Here is a 26,299-nt window from a genome sequence, read left to right on the forward strand (position 1 = left end):
CTCTGCAATGACCTGAGAGGAGGTTTTAGTGGGGTGGGGGTTGGTCTCCTCTGCAAAGCCTTTAGTGACAGGAAGAGAGGAAACGGCCTTAAATTGCATCGGGCAAGGTTCCTATTAGATATTCAAAAACACTTTTTCCCCTGAGAGAGTGCTCAGGCATTGGAACAAGTAGCCCAGGGAGGTGGTGCAGTCTCTGGAAGCATTCAGGTGGCATCTGGATGTAGCGCTTTGGGATGGGGTTTAGGGGTGATTCTGGTGGTGCTGGGTTGACAGTGGGACTAGAAGATCTGGAAGGTCTCTTCCAACCTTGATGATTCTGTGATTCTCTGACCTGTCATTCCTGTTTGCAGGTTTGTGCTCTAATAAGACCCTGGGGATTTTTTCTCTGTTGGGTCCACAGAGATTGTTTTGTGTGAGCTTTTTTCCTCCACGATCAAAACAAAGAATAATTAATGCTAAATCCAGCAGATGGCTTTCAAGTAATAACTTGGTCCAGTTTGTCCAACTGTGTCCAAACAGGTGAGGAAAATCTGGAACTTTAGAAGGGTTAGTTTTTTACCTCATTGGCAGGATATCCAGGGGTGCACCAAGTGCCTTCAGTGAGGAGCACAAGAGACCAGTAGACAGTGACAATCTTGTTCTAATGTTAATGTAACTGGAGCACAGAGTGAGATCACTTCTGAGTTATGTTTCTTTAATCAGTGATTGGGAATAAAGAGAAAAAGCCATCTGCTGGATTTAGCATTAATTACTCCTTGTTTTGATCTGAGGGAAAAAGGCTCACACAACACAATCTCTGAATGCTCCTTTGAACTTACCCACAGTGTGTTCACAAAGACACAGAGCAAGGCTTTTAGCTTTTGCTGCTCCCCTCAGTTCCAGCATACAAAGAAATGTCTCTGTGAAATAACAGCAATTGCCTTTCCATGTTACTGAACTACATTCAATGTATCTGGTGTCAAACAAATACTCACTATTTTCTCCTTGTTTTATTTCCAAGGGCATGGGTATGGGTATTTAGATGACTGCCTTCACTGGTACAGGATAGAAACTGTTCACATGGCTATAAATGAATATTATTCTCTTGACAAAACACCTTTCCCAAAGCCCCTGACAAAAAGAAAGGGAAAAAAAAAAACAGACAGAAAAAGGGAGCCACAGGCACATTGCCTGTCACCCACAAAAAAAGGTCTCCTCCCTAAAGATAATTCAGGCACACCCTTCAATCTGGATCTCTCACTATCACCCCAGGCTCTTTTTTTGTGGAAGTTTCTGTAGGGAAACTGAAGTGCATTCCTGTTTCAGACAGCCAAGGATAAGATGACTGAGGGAATCCAGGTGCTCTCTTTAATTAATACAGGATTATTTCCCTTTCCTTTGGTGAAGCTAATAATGTGACTGGTGGAATGTCAGTAACAATTAAATCATAAACTCGTGCAGCACCAAAGGGAAAATTTACTTTAGTTATGGAGTATTGCCAGCAGAAATCTTGAAAATCTTATGCATATTTAGACTGATAAAATACCACATGTACTTCCTGGGATACTGCAAGCTTTCTACAATCCTTGTGGCATGTCTTTACAGAGCAAGAGTTAACATTTTGAGATGATACCTTAATAAATGAGCTGCAGTTCTATTGTTTCTTGAATGTTAAGCACCACATCCTAAACACAGGAACATGTTCAAGGTCCATGTCCTATTTTAGACCTTTTCAGCAGCTGTGATATTGTGATGATCACACTTAAAATATTCCTCTAGAAAGAGTAAATTAGCCCTTTTCAATAGAAGGATTCTTATGATCAAAAACAAATCTGAATAGGAACAAATTCAGATTTCTTTTTTTAATTGTTTTTTTTTTCAGCAATGCAATAAATTGCTGTCTTTAACTGGGATGGCTTTTCTACCCAAGAATTAAAAAGAAAACTCCAAAGTTCACTTTATTATGCACTTATATTACCTTTGGGGGTTTGGGGTTTTTTTTGGAGGCCTCACCTATGTAAAAATACCTTCCTTAAAATGCATTTATGCTTTCTGTAAGAACCAAACCATTCCAGCTGACATACCCTTCTATCACCAATACTGCAGTGAAATGTAATATCCCACTAAAGCAGAAGGGAAAGAAGACAACTGAGCATCAGCAGCTATTCCTAAGCAAGATTAGGGGTTTAGCTCCATCTAACTGAGGGATGAGATGTGCCCCTCATGGGTCTCTTCCCACTCCCCCACCAGCCCTTCTACCCGACTGCAAGCTCAAAGTTCTAAAAACAGAAGAGGAAGCTGGAGCGTCAATATTTCCCCAGTGCAAACCCCAATAATCTTTGCTGGGAGCTGACAGGAATTGCTGTTCCACTGTCCTGGGATATCCTGGCTTGAGGCGAGAGCGCAGCCCCGCCCAGAGCCCTCAACCCCTCTGAGAGCTTTTGTAGCCTCTGTTTGTCCATGTCCCTGTGGCAGAGGCTCCCCCGACATCTGCCGTGGAGCTGGTCCAGCTGCTGGACCAAACAAGGCATTGTCCAGCCTGCCTTCCCCCAGCCCCGACCGCCCCAGCCCATCTTCCATCGCTCTGCTTCCTTTTTCTGCCCCTGCTCCCCCTCCGCTCCCTTCCCTCTGGCATTTTTATTAGGAATGTTCTTGCTGTTCTCACTGTCCAAGCATAAGCTGATCCCCAGGGCAGCCTGTGGAATGTAACCCCTCAAGCACTAAATTCCTTCCCCTGTGCCAAAGACACAGGTTTGTTGTTGCTGCCCCTCCCGCAGAGCACCAGCTCCATCTCCTGCTCCTGCCCAGCGGCTTTGCAGAAATCCAGGGCTGGGTGTGGATTGAAGGCTGTGGCAAGGGACAGGATAAAGTTGCTTGGCTTCCACCCTTGGTGTCTCAGTGTTTGTGATCTTGGGAATCCTCACAAACCTGGAACAACGGCAGATTATCTGTTGTTGTAAGATATGTACCTAGAGATTGTTTTGATATGTGTTTACATTTTCCTTGAAAGTACAACTGATTGAAAGTACAACTGATAGAAAAGAATGTATAAAAAACAAGAAAAAAGGAAAAAAAAATAAAAAGAATAAAAACAAAGAAAAGGAAGAAAAAAAGAAAAAGGAGGAAAAAAGAGAAAAGAAGAAAGAAAAAACAGGAAAAAATTTGAAAAAAAAAGAACAAAGAAACAAAGAAGAACGAGAAAGAAAAAAAAAAGAGAAAAAGGAAAGAAGAAAGAAAAAAGAAAGAAAAGAAAGAAATAAAAAAGAGAAAATAAAAGAAGACAGAAAAACTAAACCCCAACAAGTCCGGTCCTCCCCCACCGCAGGGACTACAACTCCCACAATGCACCGCGCAGGTGGGGGCGTGGCGAAAGGCGGGCAGGGGCCGTGGTCGCGAGCTGATTGGCTGCGGGGCGGGTCTGTAAAGGCGGAGGGCGCGCGGAGCGAGCGCCATTTTGTCCTCGTGGTCGGGAGTGAGGAGGACTCGCCTGCGGCCGCTGAACTTCGCTGGGTGAGTTGGGGGGGGGGGGCGGCGGGAGCGGGGTCTGGGGATCCCCTCGGGGGCTGCGGGGAGCGCGGGTGTGGGTGGAAAGGCTGGAGGGCTCGGGAGGGCTTAGCGGGGGGGTTCGGGGGTTCCCGGGGACGTTTTGAGGGGTCCTTGAGGGGACTCAGGGGGGAGGTTTAAGGTCCCTGGAAGGTTTTGGGAGGCTCTGATGGGGGTTTTGTTTTCTGAGAAGATTTGGGGTGTCCCAGGTGGGCTTTTGGGCTCTCTGGGGAGGTTTGGGGTTCCTGGGAGGCTTTGCGGGGACTTTCGAGGCAGTTTTGGGGTCTCTAGGGGGTTTAAGGTGTCCCAGACGGTTTGGAGGGCCCGTGGGGGGGATTGGGGGTCCCTGAATGGGCTTGGGGAGTCTCAGGTGGGTTTTGTGGGTCACTGAGAGGGTTTAGAGGGTGCTGGGGAGGGATGAGGGGTCCTTGAGGAGGTTTCGATGGGTGGAGGGGAAGATTTCAGGGGTTTTGAGGGGATTTTAGGGGGTCCACTAAAGCCCAGCAGTGGGGTTCCTGACTGCCTGCAAGTCCCTGCCAGGAGGTTGGAGCCAGGTGGGGGTGGGGCTGTTCTGCCAGGAAGCAGCAGTAGGACAAGAGGGCTGGGTCTTGAGCTGTGCCAGGGGAGGTTTAGGTTGGATATTAGGAAGCAATTTTTTCCCCAGAGAGTAATCCGGCCTTGGAATGGGGTGGGCAGGGAGGGGGTGGAGTCAGCGTCCCTGGAGGTGTTGAAGGTGAGAGTGGATGTGGCCTCAGTGCCATGGTCTGGGAAGCACGGCGGGGTTGGATCCAGGGTTGGACTTGAGGACCTTGGAGGTCTTTTCCAATGTGGCTGATTCTGTGGTTCTCTGATTGCCATTCCTATGGCAGCACATGCTTGAGGCTCTATCCCCAGAGTGATAGAGATGTCTGTCCATATCTATCTCCAAGGTTAGTGTGTAAATGTGTGGTGTTAGCAAAGCAGTCTGAGTTCTGGGCTGGTTGTAGAAGGAGAAAGAAGCCCAGAGGCCAGTGCAAGCAGGCAGCCCTGAGCTTGCACATGATGTCCCCTCCCTGCAGGTTCCTGTCCTTGAGCCCAGGCCCTGAGGTGAGGCTGAAAGTGGCGCGGAGGTGAGCCCAGAGCTGTCCCTGAGGTGAGGCTGAGAATAAGTGCAAGGCAGAGGTGCTGCTGAGGAAGGAGAGCCCTCTGGTGGGAAAGACCTGAAGCTGTGAATGCCCATCCCTGAGAAGGTGCTGTGTCCATCCCCTGTGTGCCAGGTGAGCTGGGGCTTTGCTGCAGAGCTGCGGGCGCTGATTTGAGCGTCTCCAAGTGCTGAGATGGTGGGCACCCAGGAACACAAACTGTGCCTGGCCACGGAGCCTGCAAGGAGGAGCAGAGATAGCCGTGGCAGTGTGGGGGTCCAGGTTGTCCCTGTGCCTTCCCCTGCAGGCCCTGTCTGTCCCTGCTGGGCCCCTGTCCATCCCCATCAGGTCCCTGCCCGTTCCCCCCAGGCTGAGCTCCCCCCAGGAAGTGCCGTGGAGCTGAAGCTGCTGCCATCCCCCCCTGCAGCCGCTGCCCCAGCCAAGGGAGCAGCAAAGGCAGGGCCAGGAGCAGAGGCAGCAGCAGTGGAGCCCTGGGGGGGCCGGGAAGGTCTTGTGTGGTTCAGGAAAGAGGCGCTGGGCACGAGGCCGGGGCTGTGCTGAGCAGGCCTAGCCCTCACATCCCCCCAGCCAACGCCTGTGGAGCTGTTTGGTTGCCTTGGGCACAGCCGGCCCTTGTGCAAGGCTGTGCCCTTGGGGCCTCTTCGGGGTGGGCAGGAGGTGTTTTTTGGGGGTGCCAGGCTGTGTTGGAGGCAGAGTCCCGGTGGTGGGCAGGGGGATGCAGGTCCCCCCCCACGGTGGGGGTTGGTGTTGCTGGGTCAGGCCCCGCCGGCTCCATTGTCAGCCCGGTGCCAGCGGGGGGGACACAGCGGGTTTGGGGCCCCCTGGGAGTGCCGGGGGTGGGTGTGGAGCCCGGGAGCTGCCGAGTGTGGAGGGTGGAGCAGGGCGATGGCGGAGCTGGGGGACCCCCGGCAGCCTGGAGGGGGGAGCACGGAGAGAGAGGAGCCCCGGGAGCCTGAAAGGGGGGACGGAGAACGGGAAGCCTGGACAGTGGGGACCCCTGGGATCCCCGGCACAATGAAGTGCAGAACCTGGAGAGAGGGAATGTCTGGGAACGCAGCACCCCGAAGGCGAGGGTCAGAGGAGAAGGAACCCTTAGGACCCCCAACACTCTTAGCATTTCTAAGTGGGACCCCCAGCATCCCAGACAGGGGAGACCCTCTGAACCCCAGAGGGGAGAGACCAGAGAGGGGGAACTTTTGGGAGAGATTTTTTTGGCTAATCTTCATATTTTGGAGTATTTTTTAGCTGAATTTCAACTTTTTACAGTTTGAGGGGCTAAGGGTCTTCTTGCAATTTCTGAGGGATTTTTGTGTGAATCTCGGTGGTTTGGGTTTTTCTGGGCTGAATCTTGGTGTTTTGGAGGTTTTTATGGACACAGGATGCCCGGTGAGTTCTAGAGATGGACTTGGGCAGGAGGAACCCCCAAGCCAACGCACTTAGCCCTTGTTTTCCCCCCATCAGGATTTGTCCTTCCCAAAGCTTGAGCAGATGGAGGAGGAGGCTGCGAGGAAGAGGAAGATGCCTTGGGCCCCCCAGGCAGGTGAGGAGGAAGTCAGTGTCCCTTTGGGCGGGTGTTGTGCTGGCTCTGTCAGCCGAGCATGGCCCCGGCTGCAGGACAACCCCGCTGGCGCCGCCGTCCTGCCGGGGACGGAGTTGGGGGGATGTCCTTGGCCTTCCCTGTGGGCCGGAGGCAAATCCCCTCCCTGTCCTTCTTGCTTCCTGCCCCAGGCCCCGAGCTGAGGATGGAGAGCCCGGAGGACAAATCCCCCCGTGAGACCCTGGTGGGAGAAGCCGTTTTGAAGGGCTCCACGGCACAGGAAGGCAGCGGGGAGGAAAAGGGCCGGAGATCCCCCCGCAGGAGGGGCTCCAAAGCCATCCCAGGGTGCTCTGAGGAGGAAAGAGCCAGCCTGTGCTGGGAAGGCGGCCGGAGGTTGAGGGGGAGTTCTGACCTGGTGGTCCCTGGGCAGCCTTCCAGCAGGGAGAAGCCCTTCAGGTGCTTGGAATGTGGGAAGAGCTTCAGGGACAGTTTCAACCTGCTCAGACATCAGCACATCCACACAGGGAAACGTCCCTACAGGTGTAGGGAATGTGGGAAGAGCTTCAGGGACAGCTTCAACCTGCTCAGACACCAGCACATCCACACTGGGGAATGGCCCTACAAGTGTGGGGAATGTGGCAAGGGGTTTCAGACCAGCTATGATCTCCTGAAGCACAAGCCAACACACACAGGGGAGTGGGCCTTCCACTGCACCTACTGTGGGAAGGGATTCAAATGGAACTCCACCACCGGCGCATCCACATCGGGGAGAGGCCCTACAAGAGGATTGTTCTGGGGGAGTTCCATCCATCTCTAATTAAGAGTTATTGCTTTTGTGCTAACTTGAGTAGAATTGCTTTCACACTTTCTTTAGTGTAGAGCACTGTCCTATCTTATCCTGTAATTCTGGTAGTTTCAGTATGTATATTGTGCAGTAAATAATTCTGATGAAGATCTTCTGTCTGATCATTTGGAACCCTAAACAATTCATTTCTATCAATAAATCTGATTTTCCATCATTAAAACTTGGGAAACAAAAGTTGTTGAGTCACAGCTCTGTAATTCCTCTAAACTGAAACTGCTGACATAAAGCAAGGCTGAGATTGGATCCAGCAGCCCCCAGCATTCCACAGTAAGTTGGGAGCTCAGGGGGCCATCGCCCTTTCCCAGCCCCTCTCTGCCCAAAGACCCCCATGGGACTGTCAGACCCACCAGACCACCCCCCCCTTTTCCACCCTTCTCCCTGTTCCTTCCACCTTTTCATGGTCCCCTCATCCCCAGCCCCCCACCGAGCAGTTTAGGGGGCCTAACCCCTACTTTTTTCCCCCTCTCTCACCAATTCCATATAATTTCTCCAGTCCCCCGCCCTCTCATGCTCAGTTTCAGGTCCCACCACCCCTTTATCCCCTCTGACCCCTGCTTTTCCAAGTGACCTCCCCCTTCTCAACCCCTGTTCACCCGAGAGCTCCTCACCTGCAGCCAGGGGGGCCTCCCAGCACCACCAGTGCCCAGAGAAGTCTCCCCAGAAAAAAGTCTGGGTTGGGTCCTGGGTGGGCTTTGAGTGTGTTTGGGGGTCCTTAGGGAGCCCTGGGGAAGCTTTCAGGGTATCCTGGCACGTTTTGGTGTGTGCTGGGTGCCTATTGAGAGGGGAAATCACATGGGGAGTCCCCATTCCCGATCCATCCTGGGGCCAGTTCTGCCTTCCCCGAACTTGGCTCCACCCCTCGGAGTCCCCCCCCACTGCCTCCAAATAACCAGGACTGGGGAGAACTGGGAAGCTTTACTGGGATCACTGGGAGCAGCCAGGTGGAGGCAGAGTGACAGCAGGGGAGGGGGGGACACACGACCCCCCCAAAATCCTCACAGGGACAGGAGGGGTCCAGGCCGGGCCCGAGGCCCCGGGGAGGGGCTGCGGCCGCCGGCGGCTCAGGAGCTCTGTGGGGAGAGAAAAGGGGGTGACACCGGGGTGGGGGGTCCCCGGGGGGGCACAGACGCTCTGGGGGGAACACACGACCCCCTGGGACCCCCCTCACCTTCTGGCGCAGGTAGAAGCCGAGCCCCAGCGCCAGGGAGACGAAGGCCAAGAGGAAGCCCCTGGCCCCTCCTTGGCAGCAATTCCTCCGGCTGATGGAGCCCGGCAGGGCCGGGGCCGCCGGCGGTGTCCGATCCCGGCAGGAAGCGGGGAGGGCCCCGGGGAGCGGCGGCGGCGGGCGGGGCCCTGGGGGAGCCGCCCCGAGGGGTCCCCGCCGCCCGTGGCACTGAAGGAGCCGCCCCGGGACGGGCCCTGGCGGGGGTCGCCAGAGAGGGGGGGCGAGCTCGGAACGGAATCAGCTCCGGAGAATAAACCAAGGAAAACCAAAGGGCCGCGCCGGGGGAGTCTCCGCCGCCCCGGAGCTAAAAGAGCTGCCCCGCGGGACGGGCGAGGAGGGGCGGCGGTGAAACAGTCGCCCGGGGTGTGGCGAGGGAGGCGGGAATGGGATAAAAGAGAGAGAATAGAGAGAGAAATCGCTTTGTCTCCCCCGCCCCAGCTCCCTTTTGTATACAGATAAAACCAGAGATCAGCATGTGCTTCTATTCCCCCTTTGCCCCTCAGGGGAACAAAAAACAAAAAAGAAAACCTTGGGAAAGAGGGGGGAAAGCCAACATTTGAAAACTATCTGGTCTGAGATAAGTTGTGCTGCCAAAGGAAACGCTGACTCCAGAGGTGCCCTAGGTGGGGCAGAGCCCCCACCCTGCCCACTCACACACTTCAGCTCAACATTGGGGTTTTCCCCTCCCTGGCACTGCCCAGTTCAGCCCCTCCCTGGTCCCCCCATCTCCCTGCCCCTGCCCCAGCCCAGCAGAGCAGCACACTCAGGTCTGGCCCTGCAGCAGGACATGGAGGCCATGGAGCTCAGGGACAGGCCCTCTGGGTCTGCAATGCTCAGCACATCATCAGCTCAGGCAGCTCCTGCAGCCCCAGGGCCAGCCCCGCTCCCCAGCACAGCAGCAGAGAATCGGCCCCGGGCTCCTCAGGCCCCATTTGCCATCTCCAGGGGCACTGGCCACCACCAGCACCAGCTGGAGCAGCCTCAGCCCCTCCAGCCCCCACAGTGGGACCCTGAGGGCAGCACACGGACTCCAGGGAGAAACCAGCAAGGCAAGGACCCTCTGGAGAGTCTGCTCCTTGGCCTTCTTCTTGAGAGCCCTGGAGAAGAAGAGCTGAGGCTTCAGGCTGTGCCCGGAGCAAATGGAGCCCCTTGTGTGGTGGAAAGAGTGCAGTGGAGCCCAGCTCATGGCAGCAGTGCCATGGCCACAGGACTGACCCAGCCCAGCCCGGGGACCAAGGCCCAGAGCACTGAGGCCTCACCCCAGGCCCAGAAGGGGAGGGTGGCAGGAGAAAAAGAGCAGCTCTCAACAGGCCAAATGCTGCTGCTCCCTGGCACTGCTGCTGTGCTGGGACTCTCTTTCCCTGCCCCTCTGCACACAGGCACTGCCCTGCCAGACTCATCAGAGGTCTCAGAAGATTGAACTCACAAAAACAAGTCACTGAAGGATCCCTGACTTTGTTTCAATGCATTCCTCATTTACACAGACTCTGGGTCAAATTCAAGATGTAGACAGTGAACTAGACATGGTATGAATAATCAATATTCACTGTACACAACTTTATCCCAGGAGAAAAAACACATGAAAACCCTAACCCAGCACCACAAAAACCTGAGCAGGCAGGCTGGAACAAGGTGTTCCATTCTGAATGCTATGGAAGAGAAAACAGGCCCTTTGTGCCTTTAGAAAAGAATCCAGTCATCATTTTCCTCAGGGCATCCCCGAAGAAAAAGATTTCTTAAGGGAGTTGCCAGAGCTTGGCAGCAGGCTGTCCTTCTCAGCTTGGAAAATCTCTGCTAACTCACCTAACAATGGTACAAACCCCCCACGTTAATGTTGTCAAACAGCTGCATCTGCAGGATTCATGTTCCAGCCTTACCTAATGCACAATTATCACACCTCTTTTTAAAATTAAAGGGGAGGAAAAAAAAAACTGGGGGTGAGGGGAGACTCCCCACCCCAGTCATCCATCCAGTGTACATCCTGGCCACTGCTCCTAAGAAATTTAATATATGCTAAAGAGATATAAAAAGACATAAAAAGCTTTCAGAAATAAAAGTGCTTCAGAAGCTAGATTTTAATATTGCCTAGTGGTTTTTTGCCAGATTATAAAGTTGACTGAAATGCCAGGATACTGCATTTTGGAAGCAGCAGCAGCTCACATATTGCCTTGTATTAGTGGCTGAAGTGTGTTGCTGATTCCAAAGCTGGACTATCATCATCTGTGGGGGAGAGTAGATAAATAAAGAAATAAAAAATGGCATTCCCTACCAACCCTGCTGCCTTGAAGCACTCTTTTCAAATGCAGCCTCCACAGGAAAAAAAAGTTAAGAGCACTTTATTTTGATTATAGTGTTTTCCCCAGGCAGGAATTTTTATTTCAGTTAGAATCTTGGAACCATTACATTTTCAGTGAGGCATTTTTGTATTTACAGTTGACATCTTCACAGAAGAATGAAACCTTTGAGCAACAGCTCTAAAGCATGAAGGTTGCCTGCAGTAAATACTTAAATTATTTTACACTCAAATGGAGCCTGTTGTTTTTAGCTAAAATTTAATAAACCTTAAATCAATGACCTTTCTTTTACTGAAAGCCTGCCCTTTGGAAAACTAACTTTCCCGAGAAACATTTTTGGGTGAATAAATGCTAAACAAAGGGCTATTGAAATCTAAACATTTTCTCCATTTATAGCTTGTGAACATTTAGTTCCTAAATTCCCAACTGCTACCTAATGTACAGAACAGTGGTGCCTTGGTTGAATCACATATCATTGATTTCAGAGTGTCACAGGGATCTCATTGACAGGAATCAATTAGAATCCAAAATCAATCAAATGTGTTCTTGCACTACCATTCATCGAATTTGAATATCCCCACATTAATTGTAAGCATGGGAAAGAACCTAGAAATCAATTTTGAAAAGGTACAAAAAAAAAATCAGTCAACTTTGAGAAGATAATAGTGCATCTGAGCATGTTTCATGCCTGCTGGGGTAAGTTAATGGTGAATCACACCTTCCCTTCCCAGCACAGGCTGAGATATATTCTTTTTGGAACATGAAAATACCCAGGGACTGAAGGCAGAGGACACACCAGTCAATGATCCAGCATTATTTTATGAACAGCCTGTTACACACCCAATATCAAACATGCTGCCAGGATATTACAAAATGCACAAGTGTGTGACACTCTGAAAAACTGCACATTGTAAGTGAGCCACTGCACTTCAGGGAGAAAGAAAGGAGAGAATTACTGAATCTCTACCAAAAAAAGCAGGAATAGATGTGGCCACTTATCCAAAGAGCTGTTCTTGTTGCTGAGAACTCCTCTCTAAACACATTCACCTGTAATTCTGTCAAGGTAATAAATCCTTCCACTCCTTACAGCACACTCAAAAGCACCCTGCTATTTAATTTCAATGCAAAAATGGCCCAAAGTGCCTAAAACATTTCCTTTTGCTCATGTAAAAGTGCTGGCATTTTACTTCCTTCCTGATAAGCCAGTGCCAATGGACCTGATTATTCTTTTCTTATTCAAAGCATATCAGTAGTTCCAAAGCACTCTCCATCTTATCAGGTGTCTGAACAGCACAGTTACTGAAAACAGTTTGTCCTGCTCCTCTCTCCTTCTGCCAGGCTATCAGATAAACCCAACTAACTCTCTGTATTTACACACCATCAAACATAAGTTGTGTCTTCAACACACTGTAGCCTGTTTCTGGCATGTTACAGGTTTGCTGCTTGACATTAGTTGTACCCAAAACAGCAGCAGTGAATTAGCTTAGAACAAAAATATAGTCACTCCATGGTAGGTAACACAAAAGGGACAAATGATAGGAAAAAAAGAAAAAGAGAGACATTTTGTGAAGTAAGAATGATCACTCTCATCTCAGTAGTTCATAGGTATTTATCTGGTGCTACTTGAAAAAGAGCATGGAAGCAGTAGGATTCAAATGCATTCAAAACAGACCTGACACAGGCCTCAAGAGCAGAAAAAAAAATTTTTTTTTTTTTGTTTATTTTATTCTCCTGTCCTCTAGGAACTGTCTCTGATTTGCAAGGGGTGAGAAAGTGAAGGAAAGGAAAATGGTTACAGTGTTTGAAAGTGTTTAAATGCCTTTACAGTTTTTGTCTGTGACAAGACTGATTTTCATGATCCAACCTTCATTTGGCACTAAAAGACTCCCACAAAAACAAACCAAAAAACACTCTCCCCCAGACAAGCCTCTCGGCAACTCTCCTTTTCATTCAGTGTCTCAGATACAGAATTTTCAGTGCTGACTACTGAGGAATAACACAAGATCAACTCCTTCAGAAGGGCCATGGCTTTGAAGGTTTTGCTTCCTGCCCAGCCCTAGGGAATAGGCACAGCATCTCCCTTCCTCCTTCTCAGGATGACAGGATATCCTCGGGATGAGCCCAGTGTTGGAAGAGTTAAACATTAACCTGGCTGTGCCCAGGGCACTCTCATCTGGCTAAATGAAAAGTTCTGGAACGCAGGGAGAAATCCTGAGTTGCAACTCTTTGATTAAGTACAGCCTTCTTTAGAAGCTGAAGCTCCAGCCCCTGAGTGGAGGCTCCTTCCCACCACTTCTCCCACTGACAGTCCCCCTGAGCAATAAAATATCAAACATAAAAAGACAGTGGTATTCATCCTCCACAAAGACAGGACCAAATCCTGCAGCCAATTTGATGACAGAAAAAAAATTTAAAAGGAAATAGAGAATACACAGAAAATTTCTTGATCCTTTGTTACATTTCCAGTATATGGAGAACTACACAAACTGCCAGTAGCAGAGTGCTCAGAGTACATAAAGGAGTGTGATTTCACCATTTTGTTAAATATTGGTTTTACTAGATTTTCACATCTTGTATTTCTTTGAAAATATTCACGTGTGAGATTGAAAAAAGTGTTTCTTTCAAAAACAGCTCTAGAAACCAACCCAGAATTAGGGGGAAAGGGGTGAAAGAGCAGCTGTCACAGGTACAAGAATGGTCTGAATACAGCAAGTCACCTCCTGCCCACCCATCCTGGCACCTGACGGGAAGGAATTTTGCAAATGCTCAGGAACAAGCTAGCACTACATTTTAGATATGACTTTTTCATCTCTACATCTACAGGACTTTAAACTGTTTCATGTCTGTAAGGGGGGTACTTTTGGATTAGATGATCAATGGAGCATAGAGGTGTGAGAAAGGAATCATATTAGGATGTGAAACCAGCTAGAGTATGGTACAATGTACCTTCATGGCACAAGCGAATTGTAAGGTCCATTGTGCTTTTTAGCAAGTCAGCTTGATATCCCCTATTATCAGAGCTGAGTTCTTCCTTGGTTTTGCTACATATTGCAAGATAGATACATCTACCCTTGAAACACAGTGGTAGAGGTCATACATAGGGGTGAGAAAGATGATGATGGGAGGAAGATTCTGTGGGCAGGGGTCGCTCGCCCCTTGCCCTGCAGCAGGGCATGCACAGACTGTTGCTATCAGGTGATGAACAGGCGGGGTTTGGCTGCCACTCAGGCATCACCTTATACTGCGTGCTGGCCCTACGTGGTGTAATGTAGAGCTGATAAAATGGGGTGTCAGGACTGCTGGGGTGAGCGATCCTCATCCTGCCATGGAGACTGTGTTGTTCTGTGGGGACGCCCGCTAAGCACGGGCACCGACCAGCTGCTGCAGATCCTGGCAGCCCTGGCCCGTCTGTGTGGGTAAGCACAGGTTATTGATAGGAAGCAACCGAGAAAGCCACTGTTTTATATCCTTTTTAGATATCCCTTTAATTCCATTTTTGCAAGTTAATACTATAATAAAAGCTGTTCGTAGTATTCTATGAATGCCAACCAATAAAGCAGTTTTTTTGTATTCTTTTTTAGCTTTTGATTCTCTTTGCTAGTAGTTTTTTTTATTCTTACTGCAATAAAAATTATTTTATTTTTTTTCTTTTTAGTGTTTGAATGTCTGTTGTACTTGTCTTTATTCCAGGCAAGTATTAAAACGAACATATTCCACAGTCCATTTGCCACCCATAACCAGTGACTCTGAGTTCCTGCTTCCCCAGCCCCCAGGGACGGTCTCCTTGTCTGCTCATTTCTCCACACTCTCCTCTCACTGATGGCATCTTAACAAGACAAGCCCCTGGGAATAATTTACTTGCAAGTCTTCAATTCTTTTGTGGTTAATTAGACAGATCTCAGAAGTGTATTCCAAGTCAATATATTGTATTAATAAAACCATGAGAAAAGATGTCCTTTTTTGTGCCCTGTTTACTTTTTTCCTCTTTTTACATTGATATCAGCAATCTCCATTTGATAGTGATCCCAGGCACCTCCTAATTCAGTCTGAATAGATAAGAAAATCAAGACCCTTTATGTCTGAGGACCCATCAGACTTTATCCCTATCCCCATCCCACCATTCCCTCATCAAACCCCTGGCACTCAAAGCAGCCCTGGGCAAATCTGAGCTTCCTCCACTCAAGGCTGGACCTGCAGGTTTCAGCTCCTTGGCACCAACTCCCACCTACTTGGCTTGGAGAAAGAGCTGCCCAAGACACAGAGTGATATTCATTTATTGCCAGCAAACAAAACCAGAGGAAGGCAACAGTTCAATAAAAACCAAAAGTCCTTCCCCTGCTGTATATCAAGTCCACATTGCCTCCACTGAAGTCCACTTTGCACAGTAGTTAGTCTTAGACCAATGGCAAACACCTTCTGTGTCAAGTACAGATCCCAAGATCCCCCAAACACTCCCTGCCCCGGATGCTGTCCATATTTCCCTTTGCACACAGTGAGTCACACACAGAAGTCACAAGTTCCCTTGATCCACAGAGGGAGGAAAAGAGAAAGTGAATGAATTTTTGCATTGTGCAGAGTAAATTTTCATTTATTCCAATAATCTGGGGTGACAGAAACGTTATCAAACATCCTCTGTAGTATCTGTTCACTGGGTAAACATCTGTGTGGATGGCCAGGCCCAAGGAGTGGTCAGATCTACCGGAGATACCTTAATCTTGTCAGTCCCATCCCTCTGTCCATTGTTGGATGTCACTCAGGACCCCAACTCTTGGCTACCTGTGCATCTCCAGGATGGACTTTCACAGCCAACCTCTCTGCCCGGGTTGCAGGAGGGCCTACCCTGATAAGGCCTAAAATCCCATCAGACAATGCCAACAGTGCCAGCTCTCGTGCAAGCTGTCTGTGAGATCTGAGAGTTACTGGTGGCACCATGGGAATGGTTTTGGTGTTGATTGATGCTCAAACCAGCCTGGTTCACCCAACTCCAAACACACATCCTGCTTTTGGAAGTTGGATGGGACAGAGAAGCTGGTAACTGGCCTGTCCATTTGTGAGGAGCAGTCAATCACTTCATCCTAGAGAAGTCCAGTCCCCTTTCATCCAGGCAGGTTCTTCTAACACAGCCCTTCTTGGGGTAGATGTGTGGAGATTCCTGCCTTGGGTGGGGATGCCCTCCAAGGACACTCCTCAAGGCTGAGCAAAAGAAATCTCCCCATGACCGTTGGTCTGGGTGAGTTACATCAGATCTCTATGTGATAATTATTTCTTTTGGCCAGCTTTAATATAATTGTTTCAATAATTACTTCAATATAGTGCACTATCCTATCTTATACTGTACACCTAGCAGTTTTAGCCTTTGTATTGGGTAGTAAATAATTCTGATTAAGATCTTTTGTCTGATCATTTGTAAGAATAAATGATTCATTTTATAGAAATATTCTCATTTGACCAATCATTAAAACCTGTGGGACAAAAGTGGTTCAATCCCACTTCTGTAATTCCTTAAATTTAATTTGTTGACAAAATCTGAGGCAAAGATTGGATCCCTTATTCCTTGAGGCTCCGCAGTGGGACAATGGCTCCTTGATTCCATGAGGTTGCACTGTTTCCCAGTGTTCTTTGGCTCCATAAAGCCCTGCAGTGTCACAATGGCCCACTGATTCCATCATTTTTTTCCAGTGTCACAATGGACCTTGATTCCATGAGGTTCCCCAGTGTCACAATGGACCCTTTGACTCCAGAAGGCCTTGAAGAATCATAATGGCCCCTGGATTCTGTGAGGTTCCACAGTGTCACAATGGACCCTTGATTCCATGAGATTCCACAATGTCCCATTGGTTCCCTTTGGTTCCAAAAGGTTCTGTGATATCACAATGGTCCCTTGATTCCCTGACATTCCACAAAGTCCCGGGGTCCTTTTGATTCCATGAGGTTCCGCAATATCCCATGTTCCCTTTGGTTCCAGGAGGCCCCAGTGTATTCCAATGGCCCCTGGATTCCAGGAGATTGTACCATGTCCCAGAGTTCCTTTGGTTCCCTGAGTTTTGGCAGTGTCCCAGGGTCCCTTTGTTTCCATCAGGCCCTGCCACGTCCCAGATTCCCTTTGGTTCCATGAGGTGCTGCAGGGTCACAATGTCCCCTTTATTCCATGAGGTTCTGCCATGTCCCAGGGTTCCTTTGGTTCCATGGGGTTCCACAGTGCCAAAACTCCCTGCTTCTTCCAACATTTTGGGGCCCATTCTATCCCTGCCTGGGATGGAGCCCCATTGTGTTTCTGCAGGAATGGATCCATGGCCATCCTGCCACTGCACCAATTTAATGCTGCACAAAGGTCACTGCAGGCCCAACCCTGGATGCAGGAACAGTCTGGGAACTCCAGGCCTGCTCCCATTCAGCAGAGCCAGTCGGGGTCCCAAAGAGCACAAGTGATTGACTGCAACCCCTGCAGTTCTCTGGCATTGCTGGGGACAAATGCAGGAACTGCCAGGAGCTCTGCAGAGCCCTGACAGTGCCACTGCAATCCCAAGCTGCATTGCCCGGGTCAACCCTCAGCACAGCCAAGGCCACAACCCTTCCTGAAAGGTGTCCCTTCTGGGCAGGGCCAGGGGGACAAACCCCTCCATCTGTCCCTGCACATGTTGTGTCCAATTCTTAGCCCCCACTTAGGGACAAAGTCAGGCTACATTGGGTGTTTAGCTTTGCATTTGCTTCACTCTTTTGTGCTTCCAACACACACACCCCCCAGTCTGGGCAGAGTCTGGCCCCCCAAAGAACACAAGACCTGACTAGTTGTGGCTCCTGCTGCAGTGGCTGGAACTTGGGCCACAATCTGTGCCAGGAGCAGAGAGGTCCCTCCCCACAGAAACTTCTTGGCAATGGAGTTCTTAAGAAAACGGGACAGGCTGTGGGGATCACTTGCATGGCACAGCCTGGGACGTGTCTTGACCAGCCTCCTGTTTAACAGGACCAGCTTTTTCAGCCTCTTGTCTCTCTGTTTTCTCATGCTTGCTCCTCCTGAAACCACTGGGATCCTACCCTTGCTTTGGTTCTTTCCTAGACATCCCATGACAAGTCTTGCCCAGTCCCCAAATACCCTTTCTGGCTGCCCATCATGAGTCTCAGAGCCCAAGGCTGAATCCCCCATCCTCAGCTGCAAGGTCACCCTGAGAGGTTCTGCCATTGACCCACTTGCTTAAAGCTTCATACAGATACCTTGGAACTTCCTTTCAATTAATTTGTTACCTTTTGGGCTTAGAATGGCTTCACCAAAAACATGGTAATTCATGTCCTCAACATGGAAATTCTTTGGAGGAGTCTGAGACTTTAGACTCAAAAGAATCACAGAATGTTTTGGTTTGGAAGGGAGCTAAAAGGTCATCTGATCCAAGTCCCTGGACGTGGGCAGTGACATCTTTTACTAATTGAGGTTACTCACACTCCCTGACCTTGGACAAATGCAGGGATGGGACATCCACTTTTCTGGAAACCTGGTCCATTTCTTGCCTACCTGATTGTTAAATCTTTCCTCCTATTATCCAATATAAAACACTTCTCTTTCAGTTCAAAGCCACTGCCCAATGTTCTGCCACTAGGGGTCTTGGTAAAAAGTATCCCTGTGATTTCCTTAGACTATGAGCATGACATTTTCATCTGCAAAAACCTTAGTGAGTGCCCAGAGATCTCCCAAGGTGGGCTTTAAAGGTCTCAAGCACATGAGCACTAGAGAGGGGCTAAGGAGCTGTGGCCTCACTGGTGTGGAGACTGAGGACAGTACAGGACAGCCCTGAGAGGGTTTGAAGGGAGGATTTAGAGATGGTGGATCCTTTTGTCAGAGCAGAAAAGAGCATGAGAAAGAAAGAATTAATGCCAAGTGCAGCTGGGGAGGTCCTGAGTGGACATGAGGAAAAAGGAATTTCACTCCAAGGAAAACACTGTGCTGCAACACGTCACCCAGGAGGAGTCTGGATGAGCCCAAGGCTTTGTGTGTGCAGGAAGAGCCAGGGAGGACACAGAGGTGTCAGTGCAGGAAGGTGCCAGCCAGGTGGGGCAGCCGGGGGGATGACGACAGCCTGCAGAGAAAGGGGCAGGGCATGGACACCGTAGGACAGCCTGGGCTGGAGAGGAGACAGGGAGGGGGAGAAGCTGAAAGGCCCTGACACAGCCACCTTCTGCAGGCCTTTGGCCATGGCTGCTGTCTGTGCCCCTGATGCCAGGAGGAGGGGAGTGCCCCTTGCAGCCCTGGGACCTCATGGCCTCCTTGTCCCTGCTCAGCAGCCTGGCAGGTGCCACCCCATGGTCCTGCCCTTGGCCTTGCACATCCCACATCCCAGTGCCCCAGGAAGAGCCCTGAGGAATGAGTCAGGGACAGGATCTGCCTTCCCAGGGGCTGGGGGTCAGGCCTGGGCCTGTTAGATTAAGGAAACAAGTCAAGGTTTGTTCAGCATCAGAGCCACCTTTCCCTTGCTTGTCCATCCTTGTCATCACTGTCTGCAGTTTTCTGCTCTAACTGGAACCTGGGGACACGTTCTCAGTTGTGTCCCTCAGTGAGATTCATTAGCACGACAAGAAACTTCAGTGTTTCAATCTCACTTTGACTTCTTGAAAAGTTGTTTGAACTTCCTCTCAGGGACTGAGTCTCATGTAAACAATGACAAACCCCCTGAGGGTCATGAAATGCCTGGGGCTGTTGCTGTGCTGCCTGGCTGGGCTCCTGGCACACAGGGAGCTCCTGGCAAGCAAGAAAAGCTTCAAAGAGACAGCTCTGCTGGTGAGCAGCTCCTCTGCACAGCCCAGCAGGGCTGAGGGCACTGCCTGCAGCACCAAGGGCAGGGGAGTGAGGCAGAGAGAAGTTAAAGGCTGTCAGACATAGAATGATGCTGAGACCTCACTGGGGGAGAATTTTAACAGATCTTGGCACAGGAAGTCTGTTCATGCAGGGCAATGGGACTGCAGCTTTTGGAGGCATCTGGGAAAGCTGGCACTGCCCACCAACTACAGATTCTCTAAGTGCAACTCTGAGACTATCTGTAGTGTAGAGGAGGAGGATATGCTCAGAGCTTCAGCTCCCTCTCAGAATATTTCTAAGACAATGATTTTTATAAGGCTAAGGAAATTTCCTGAGATTGTCCTTCCAGTTTCCTACTCTTGAGGAATGGGAGGAATAAATCATTAAGTATTAATTTGGACAAGTCCCTGAGACATCTGAACTGTGAGTGCTCAGTAGGTTTATCTGAGCTTCCTAATGTGCTTTCAGCCACTGCTCTGCCTGTGGGCAGCACCAGCATCACCTCTGCTAGACCCGTCAGGACTAGTCTGAGCTGTCATTTTTGCACCTGCAATCGGAATATGACCCCTAGCAGTGCAGCCTGTGGTGCTGGGGAAGGAGCTGAGTCTGCTTAAATCAAAGGCCATCATAAGGACACTTGGCTGTCTCCCTGAGGTTTCCTTCCAAGTTGTGAATTCTCCTCCAGGATGGAAACCTGTCCCTTAACATTTCTTTGTTATGTGAAACCCCAATTAAGAAGCATAGTGATGCTATGACAGTGAAAATGCTGTTGAGTAGGGACCCAGACCTGGAGTTGAAGGAAGATCTAGAAAATCAAAAGGCTGTCTGTGTGTGACATGGGGAGTATCTGTAGAATACAGCTTTGACTTTGTTTAGATAAGTCCACGCTAACTGGCCACTTATTGCCTTCTTCTCCTGTGCTGGAAACAAAAACCCAGAGGCAGAAAATGCCCAACAGCAGCTCCATGCCCCAGTTCCTCCTCCTGGCATTTGCAGACAGGGGAGAGCTGCTGCTCCTGCACTTCTGGCTCTTCCTGGCCATCTCCCTGGCTGCCCTCCTGGCCAACGGCCTCATCCTCAGCGCCGTAGCCTGTGACCACCACCTGCACACCCCCATGGGCTTCTTCCTGCTCAACCTCTCCCTCACAGACCTGGGCTGCATCTGCACCACTGTCCCCAAAGCCATGCATAACTCCCTCCGTAACACCACAACCATCTCCTACATGGGATGTGCTGCACAGCTCTTTTTCTTTGTCTTCTTCATCTCATCAGAGTATTTCCTCCTCGCTGTCATGTGCTACGACCGCTACGTTGCCATCTGCAAACCCCTGCACTACGGGACCCTCCTGGGCAGCAGAGCTTGTGCCCACATGGCAGCAGCTGCCTGGGCCACTGGGTTTCTCAATTCACTGTTGCACACAGCCAATACATTTTCCCTGCCTCTGTGCCAGGGCAATGCCCTGGGCCAGTTCTTCTGTGAAATCCCACACATCCTCAAGCTCTCCTGCTCACAATCCTATGTCAGGGAACTTGGGTTCATGGTGTTCAATGCCTGTTTAGGGTTTGGTTGTTTTGTTTTCATTGTGTTCTCCGATATGCAGATCTTCAGGGCTGTGCTAAGAATCCCCTCTCAGCAGGGACGGCACAAAGCCTTTTCCATGTGCCTCCCTCACCTGGCCGTGGTCTCCTTGTTTATCAGCACTGTGGTGTTTGCCTACCTGAAGCCCCCCTCCATCTCCTCCCCATCCCTGGATCTGGCCCTGTCAGTTCTGTACTCGGTGATTCCTCCAGCACTGAACCCCCTCATCTACAGCCTGAGGAATCAGAAGCTTAAGGATGCCCTGAGAAAAATGATGACTGGATGCTTTTCAGGAGCAATAAAGTGCCTGTTTTCTGGTGCATAGCATTCAGAATGGGACTCCTTAATGGCCCAGCCTTCCTGGTCAGGTTTTTCCTGGAGGTCCTCAGGTTCTTCTTGCAAAAATTTCCTGTGCAATTAAATATTATTATGCATCTGCCTTCTAATTTATCGTCTACCCATTAAATTTGATCCAGAGATGTAAAAATGATGATATGTGCTCTCTGAGTCTTTAAACAAAATAAAGGACTCTGCAGTGCCTTCTTTGTCCAAGACCCTTCTTCTTAGGTGTTCCTAAAGGACAGCACACTGCAGGACAGGGTGTATTTGCAAACAGGAAGGGGACAATAATCCCAGCCCAGCAGCACTGCCAGGGAGCAGCAGGGCTTGGTCTTCCCAGAGCTGCTCTCTTGCCACTTCCACACTGCCCTCCTGAGCCCCTTTCTCGCTGTAAGGCCTGAGTGCTCTCTGAGCACAGTCCTGTGGGCTGGAAACCCTTGGAGCACAGGCAGGGACAGGCCCTGGGAACTTGTGAAGCAGAGCTGGGCTCCCTTACAGCATCTCCAGGATGCTGTGGGATATTCTGAGGGCAGTGCATGTACTGGGTCACTTCTTCTGTCACCTTGCTCCAGGGCTGAAACTCTCCTGCAGTGTCCCCATGACACTCCTGCTCTCTGCTTTCCAGGTTTCATTTTTAGATCCAGTCTTCCCCTCCTGTTCACAGGGACATCCTGTGAGTGCTTCAGAGCTGCCATCCTGGGGCAGCTCCTGCCCAGCGTGGGCAGGCACAAGGTCTCTCCACCTGCTCCTCTCACCTCCCCAGTGCCACTGTTTTCTGCAGCCTCCTCATCCTTGCCCAGCACAGCCCTCCTGGCACAGTTGGACACAGCCCTTGTTCTACCCCCTCCTCAGGCACCTGCCCAACCCCCTCAGCTCCAGCCTGATGGTCAGAAACCTTCTGGGCAGGGAGGCACCCGTGAAAATGCTGAGGAAACCCTTCAGCTGCACTCCAATCCAATTGGAGGGGTTGGCCTCGAGGAAGAAATCCCTTCTCATTCTCCAGAACAACCAGGACAACCTGTGTTGTGTCCTGGGCACTCTTCTGGAACTGTGGGATATTGAAAAGATTTTGGTGTCAGGGATATTGAGAAGGCTGGGCAGTGTCACTGGGAGACCTCTCCCAAACCCTTGGAAAGGCCAGAGCCATCCCAGAGCTTCCTGGGGCCTTGACAAAGGCAGACATGGAACCAGTCTGCAAACAGGGCAGCAAGGAGGGTTGACAGAGTTACAGTTCAGGCTGGGAAGGGGATATGGCAAGTCCTCCTGCAGCCATTCCCAGGCATGGGAAGGACAAGGCAGGGATTGCACAACCCCTGTGGGAGGGAATATAAGAGGATGTTGTGTGCCCAGACTTCATCAAGGCCCTTGACATTGTGTCCTGTGGTCTCCTTATGACCAGACTGGTGAGAGCTGGACTGAAGAAGTGGAAGATGTGGTGGGTGGGAAGTTGGCTGAATGAAGAGTGTCCAATAAAATCTATGGTACAAAGTCCTCTTGGCAGCAACTTCCTGATGAAATCCCTCAGTGACCAGCCCTTGAACACCACGGGAGAACATCTTTATTATCTCTCTGTACAATGGGACAAAACGTATTTTCATTTTGTGAATGATGCCAAATTTCAGGGAGCAACCTGTGCTGGTTTAAAGATACATATTGGGGTGGGAACTCCAATAAAAGGAACTCACTCCCCTTTTATTCCCCACCGATACAGGGAGACAAAACACAAGGAGGTATAAGTGAAAAAATAAGAGTTTATTGACAAGAAATACAGAAGCAAAAACAGCAATACCAACAGAACAGTCCAAAGCAACAGCAGAGAGAGAAATTGCCTCCTCTCTCCCCCCTGACCCAACTCCCTTTTGTAAACAGATAAAACCAGGGATCAACACGTGCCTCCCTTTCCCGTTTTCCCCCTGAATGAACAAAGAACAAAGAACAAAACCAGGGGAAAGAGAGGACAAAGCAAAATGTGGGAAACTCTCTGGTCTGAGATCAGCTGTGCTGCCCAAGAACACACTGACTCCAGAGGTGTCAAAGTGGGGCAGCGGGGGGGAGGCAGCGGCTCTGCTTGATTCCATGGAGTTCTGGGGAGGCACAGTGGGTGCCATGAGACTCTTCAGTGTCACTATGGCCCCTTGGTTCCACGGGGTTCTGAGATGTCTCAGAGTTCCTTTTGTTCCAAAGAGTCATGGAATGGGCCCTTGTCACAATGGGCCCTTGGTTCCATGAGATTCTACAGTGTCCCTGCATTCCTTTGGTTCCATGAGGCCCTGCAGTGTCACGGTGCCACTTGATTCTGTGACCTTACAAAGATTCAGAATGGCCCCTTGATTTAAGGCCAACAGCACATGGGGCTGCCTTGAGGGGAGTGTGGGCACCCAGACAAGGGAGTTGTCTGTCACCTCCCTGGACTCAGCCCTGGGGTCACCACATCTGGACTGGTCTGTCTGTCTGTGAGGTTCCCCATTCTGGAGGAATGAGGAAGAACAGGAGAGGGTCTAGAGGAGATCTGACAGGATGGAGCTTTTCTCCATATTGGAAATAGAATGAAATCTTTACAAAGAGTAGCATTGAAGGTTGGGACTGAAGGTGAGGAAAATGAAATATCACTCAATACGGACCCTTGTGCTGCAAGAGGTCACCCAGAGGGAGTCAGGATCAGCCCATGGCTTTGTGTTCCAGGGAACAGCCAGAGCTGGTGCAGAGACATCAGGGAGGGTCTAGAAATGCTGCTGGGAGGGGGTGGGAAAGCAGGAGGGGTGTGTGCAGCCTGCAAGGCCAGAGCAGCAGCAGGGCCAGGGCAGGACAGCCTGCAGGAGAGATGGCCAAGGGCTCTGGCAGGGCTGCAAGGCCCAAAGGCACCCAGGCCTTTGTCCCCTTGCCTCTGGCAGCTGCCTCTGCCACTCAGGCCACCACAAGCAACTTGCCTGGCAGGTTCTGCACTTGGTTTCTGCCTCGCCCCTCCCTCAGGAGCCTGGCAGGGGTTGCCCAGTTTTGGCCTTTGTTGTTCCTCCCCCTCCCATCCCAGTGCCCCCCAAACAGCCCTGAGCCAGCCAGGAGGGACAGGATCTGCTGGGCCAGGGCCTGGGGCTCAGGCCTTGGCCTTTGTGCTCCACAAAACCAAGGCAGGCTTTGCTCAGCATTGCAGGGGCCTGCCCAGAGCCTTTGTCTGCCTGCACTCCTGGCCTCCAAGGAGCTGCTCCAAGGAGTCCCTGGGGAGGCTTTGTCAGTGCCTGCCCTCAGTGGGGCCCAGCAATGCTTCAAGGCACTTGGACTTTGGCTTCTGACTTCTTGAGCAGCTGCTTCAATCTTCTCTCAGTACCTCAGGATCATGGGCTGGGCTGCAAACACACTGTGGGGCTCATTAAATTCCAGAAATCCCTCAGGATCTCTTTGTTTTCCTTTAATTGTCTTCAAGGCAATTTCAAAACAAGTCTTCAAATTTGTACTTTTTTTTGTTTTAATTCAATTATGGATATTTCTTAGTTCAGAGAAGGGGTGATAGAAGTGTTCTCCAAGTGATCTTGATGCTGAGTGTCTCTGCAGGAGATCCACACTGATCCTGTATGATCAACCTTGCTCCTCACCCCCCAACCTCACCAGTTCTGACATGGCCCATCTTGGACTGACAGCTGATGCAACTCCAAACACACTGTGGGACCCATTAAAACATTGAAAAACAAATTATTTTTCTTTCTTTAATTGTCTTCAAGATATCAACAACTAATTAGAGTTATTTTGTAGTTTAGCTAAGTAGGAAGATTTTAAAGTGAAAGTCATGAAAAATATATATTTTTTGATGAATAGAAATGATTTACACAGAGCCTTGGGATGGAAGACGGTCAAGAGCAAAGGATTTTGATCCAAAGACAAGGGGGCAAAAGACATTAGTAGCATTTAATCATTGCCCAGTTTAACAGTTATCAGGTGATTCAATAGCATGTGCTATAAATTTAACAGTGACTGAATTATAGATTCACAATAACAACCTTCACACCACAGTCAATTCACACCCACACCCAGCCAGAGATGTGTGGACACATCAAGAGCTGGGTGTGGAAAGGTCCCTCTCCCAAATTCTCCTTGTCGTCAGGGAAACACTCCCCCAAATCCCTTTGTGTTTCCCAACAGACAAGGGTCACAGTTGGAGGAGTTTTTGTTGAGGGGCATCAGAATTGTCCTGGGCATCAGCGAGGGTCTTTGGAGTGTTGCAAACTGGAGGGTTCCCGAGCTGGGAGAGGCTGCCAGAGGTGTCCCACTGAGAGGGAGGTGCTGGGGAGCTGCCAGGGCCTCCCTCAGCCCCGCTGGCTGTGGGCTCCCAAGGGGACTGGCTTTAGTGATATGCTGAATTTCCATCCTGGTGTCAGGAATGACTGGAGTTTCCAAAACATTTTGAAATTGTATCCTAACCGTTCCATTTGGGTTACGATTCAGGTAGGGAACATTCCAAGGCTATCCCGTGTTCCCCATCTCTTACACCCATTCAAGTCAGCTGGATGGTTTATTGACAATGTGTCCCGAGGGGCAGCACCTCTGATGCCATAGAAACCCCTCCCCCTGGATTAGGAAACCTTTGGAATTCAGGAGGTGTTCCAGTGGAGCATGAAAATGAACAGCAATTTTCCTAAAGCCCAGACCCCAGCAGAACAAAGGCAGGCCCCATCAGTGTCAGAGCAAAGGTCCCCCATCCCTGTGTCCCTGTGGCCGCTGAGGCGGCAGCGCAGGCCCGAGGCGGTGCCGGGTCCCGGTGCAGCCGGGGCAGAGCGGCGGCTGCGCGAGCGGCAACCCCGGCGGTGAGTGTGGCAGCCCCGTGGGAGCGGCGGCTCCGGGCACAGACGCCGGCGGCAGCCACTGTGGCTCCTGGAACCGAGTGGCCATTGGGACACTGCAGGGCCTCCTGGAATCCAGGGGCCGGTGGGACACTGGGGAGCCTCTTGGAGCCAAGGGAACCCTGGCATATTCTGGAACATCAAGGGGCCATTGTGACACTGCAGGGCCTCATGGAACCAAA

At 50.4% G+C, this 26,299-nt stretch overlaps 2 protein-coding genes and 1 pseudogene across 2 annotated transcripts in view; all 3 read left to right on the forward strand.

The window, feature by feature from the left end:
- LOC135405395 (zinc finger protein 239-like) overlaps nt 1-26,299 on the forward strand; it is a 669,637-nt gene that overhangs the window by 619,998 nt on the left and 23,340 nt on the right. The gene's annotated exons all lie outside the window — the stretch shown is intronic.
- The window catches only part of LOC135405040 (zinc finger protein 721-like), a 234,001-nt pseudogene that overhangs the window by 55,385 nt on the left and 152,317 nt on the right, over nt 1-26,299 (forward strand).
- On the forward strand, nt 20,318-21,296 carry LOC135405474 (olfactory receptor 14J1-like). The gene has a single exon (XM_064640175.1). The coding sequence runs from the start codon at nt 20,318-20,320 to the stop codon at nt 21,272-21,274; it is 957 nt and encodes a 318-aa protein (XP_064496245.1). The 3' UTR covers nt 21,275-21,296.

Source organism: Pseudopipra pipra, chromosome W (assembly GCF_036250125.1).
Source record: "Pseudopipra pipra isolate bDixPip1 chromosome W, bDixPip1.hap1, whole genome shotgun sequence".
Lineage (NCBI taxonomy): Eukaryota > Metazoa > Chordata > Aves > Passeriformes > Pipridae > Pseudopipra > Pseudopipra pipra.

What these genes read in the sequence shown, in the direction of transcription:
- LOC135405474 (XM_064640175.1), top strand. Translation starts at nt 20,318, where the DNA reads ATGCCCAACAGCAGCTCCATGCCCCAGTTCCTCCTCCTGGCATTTGCA.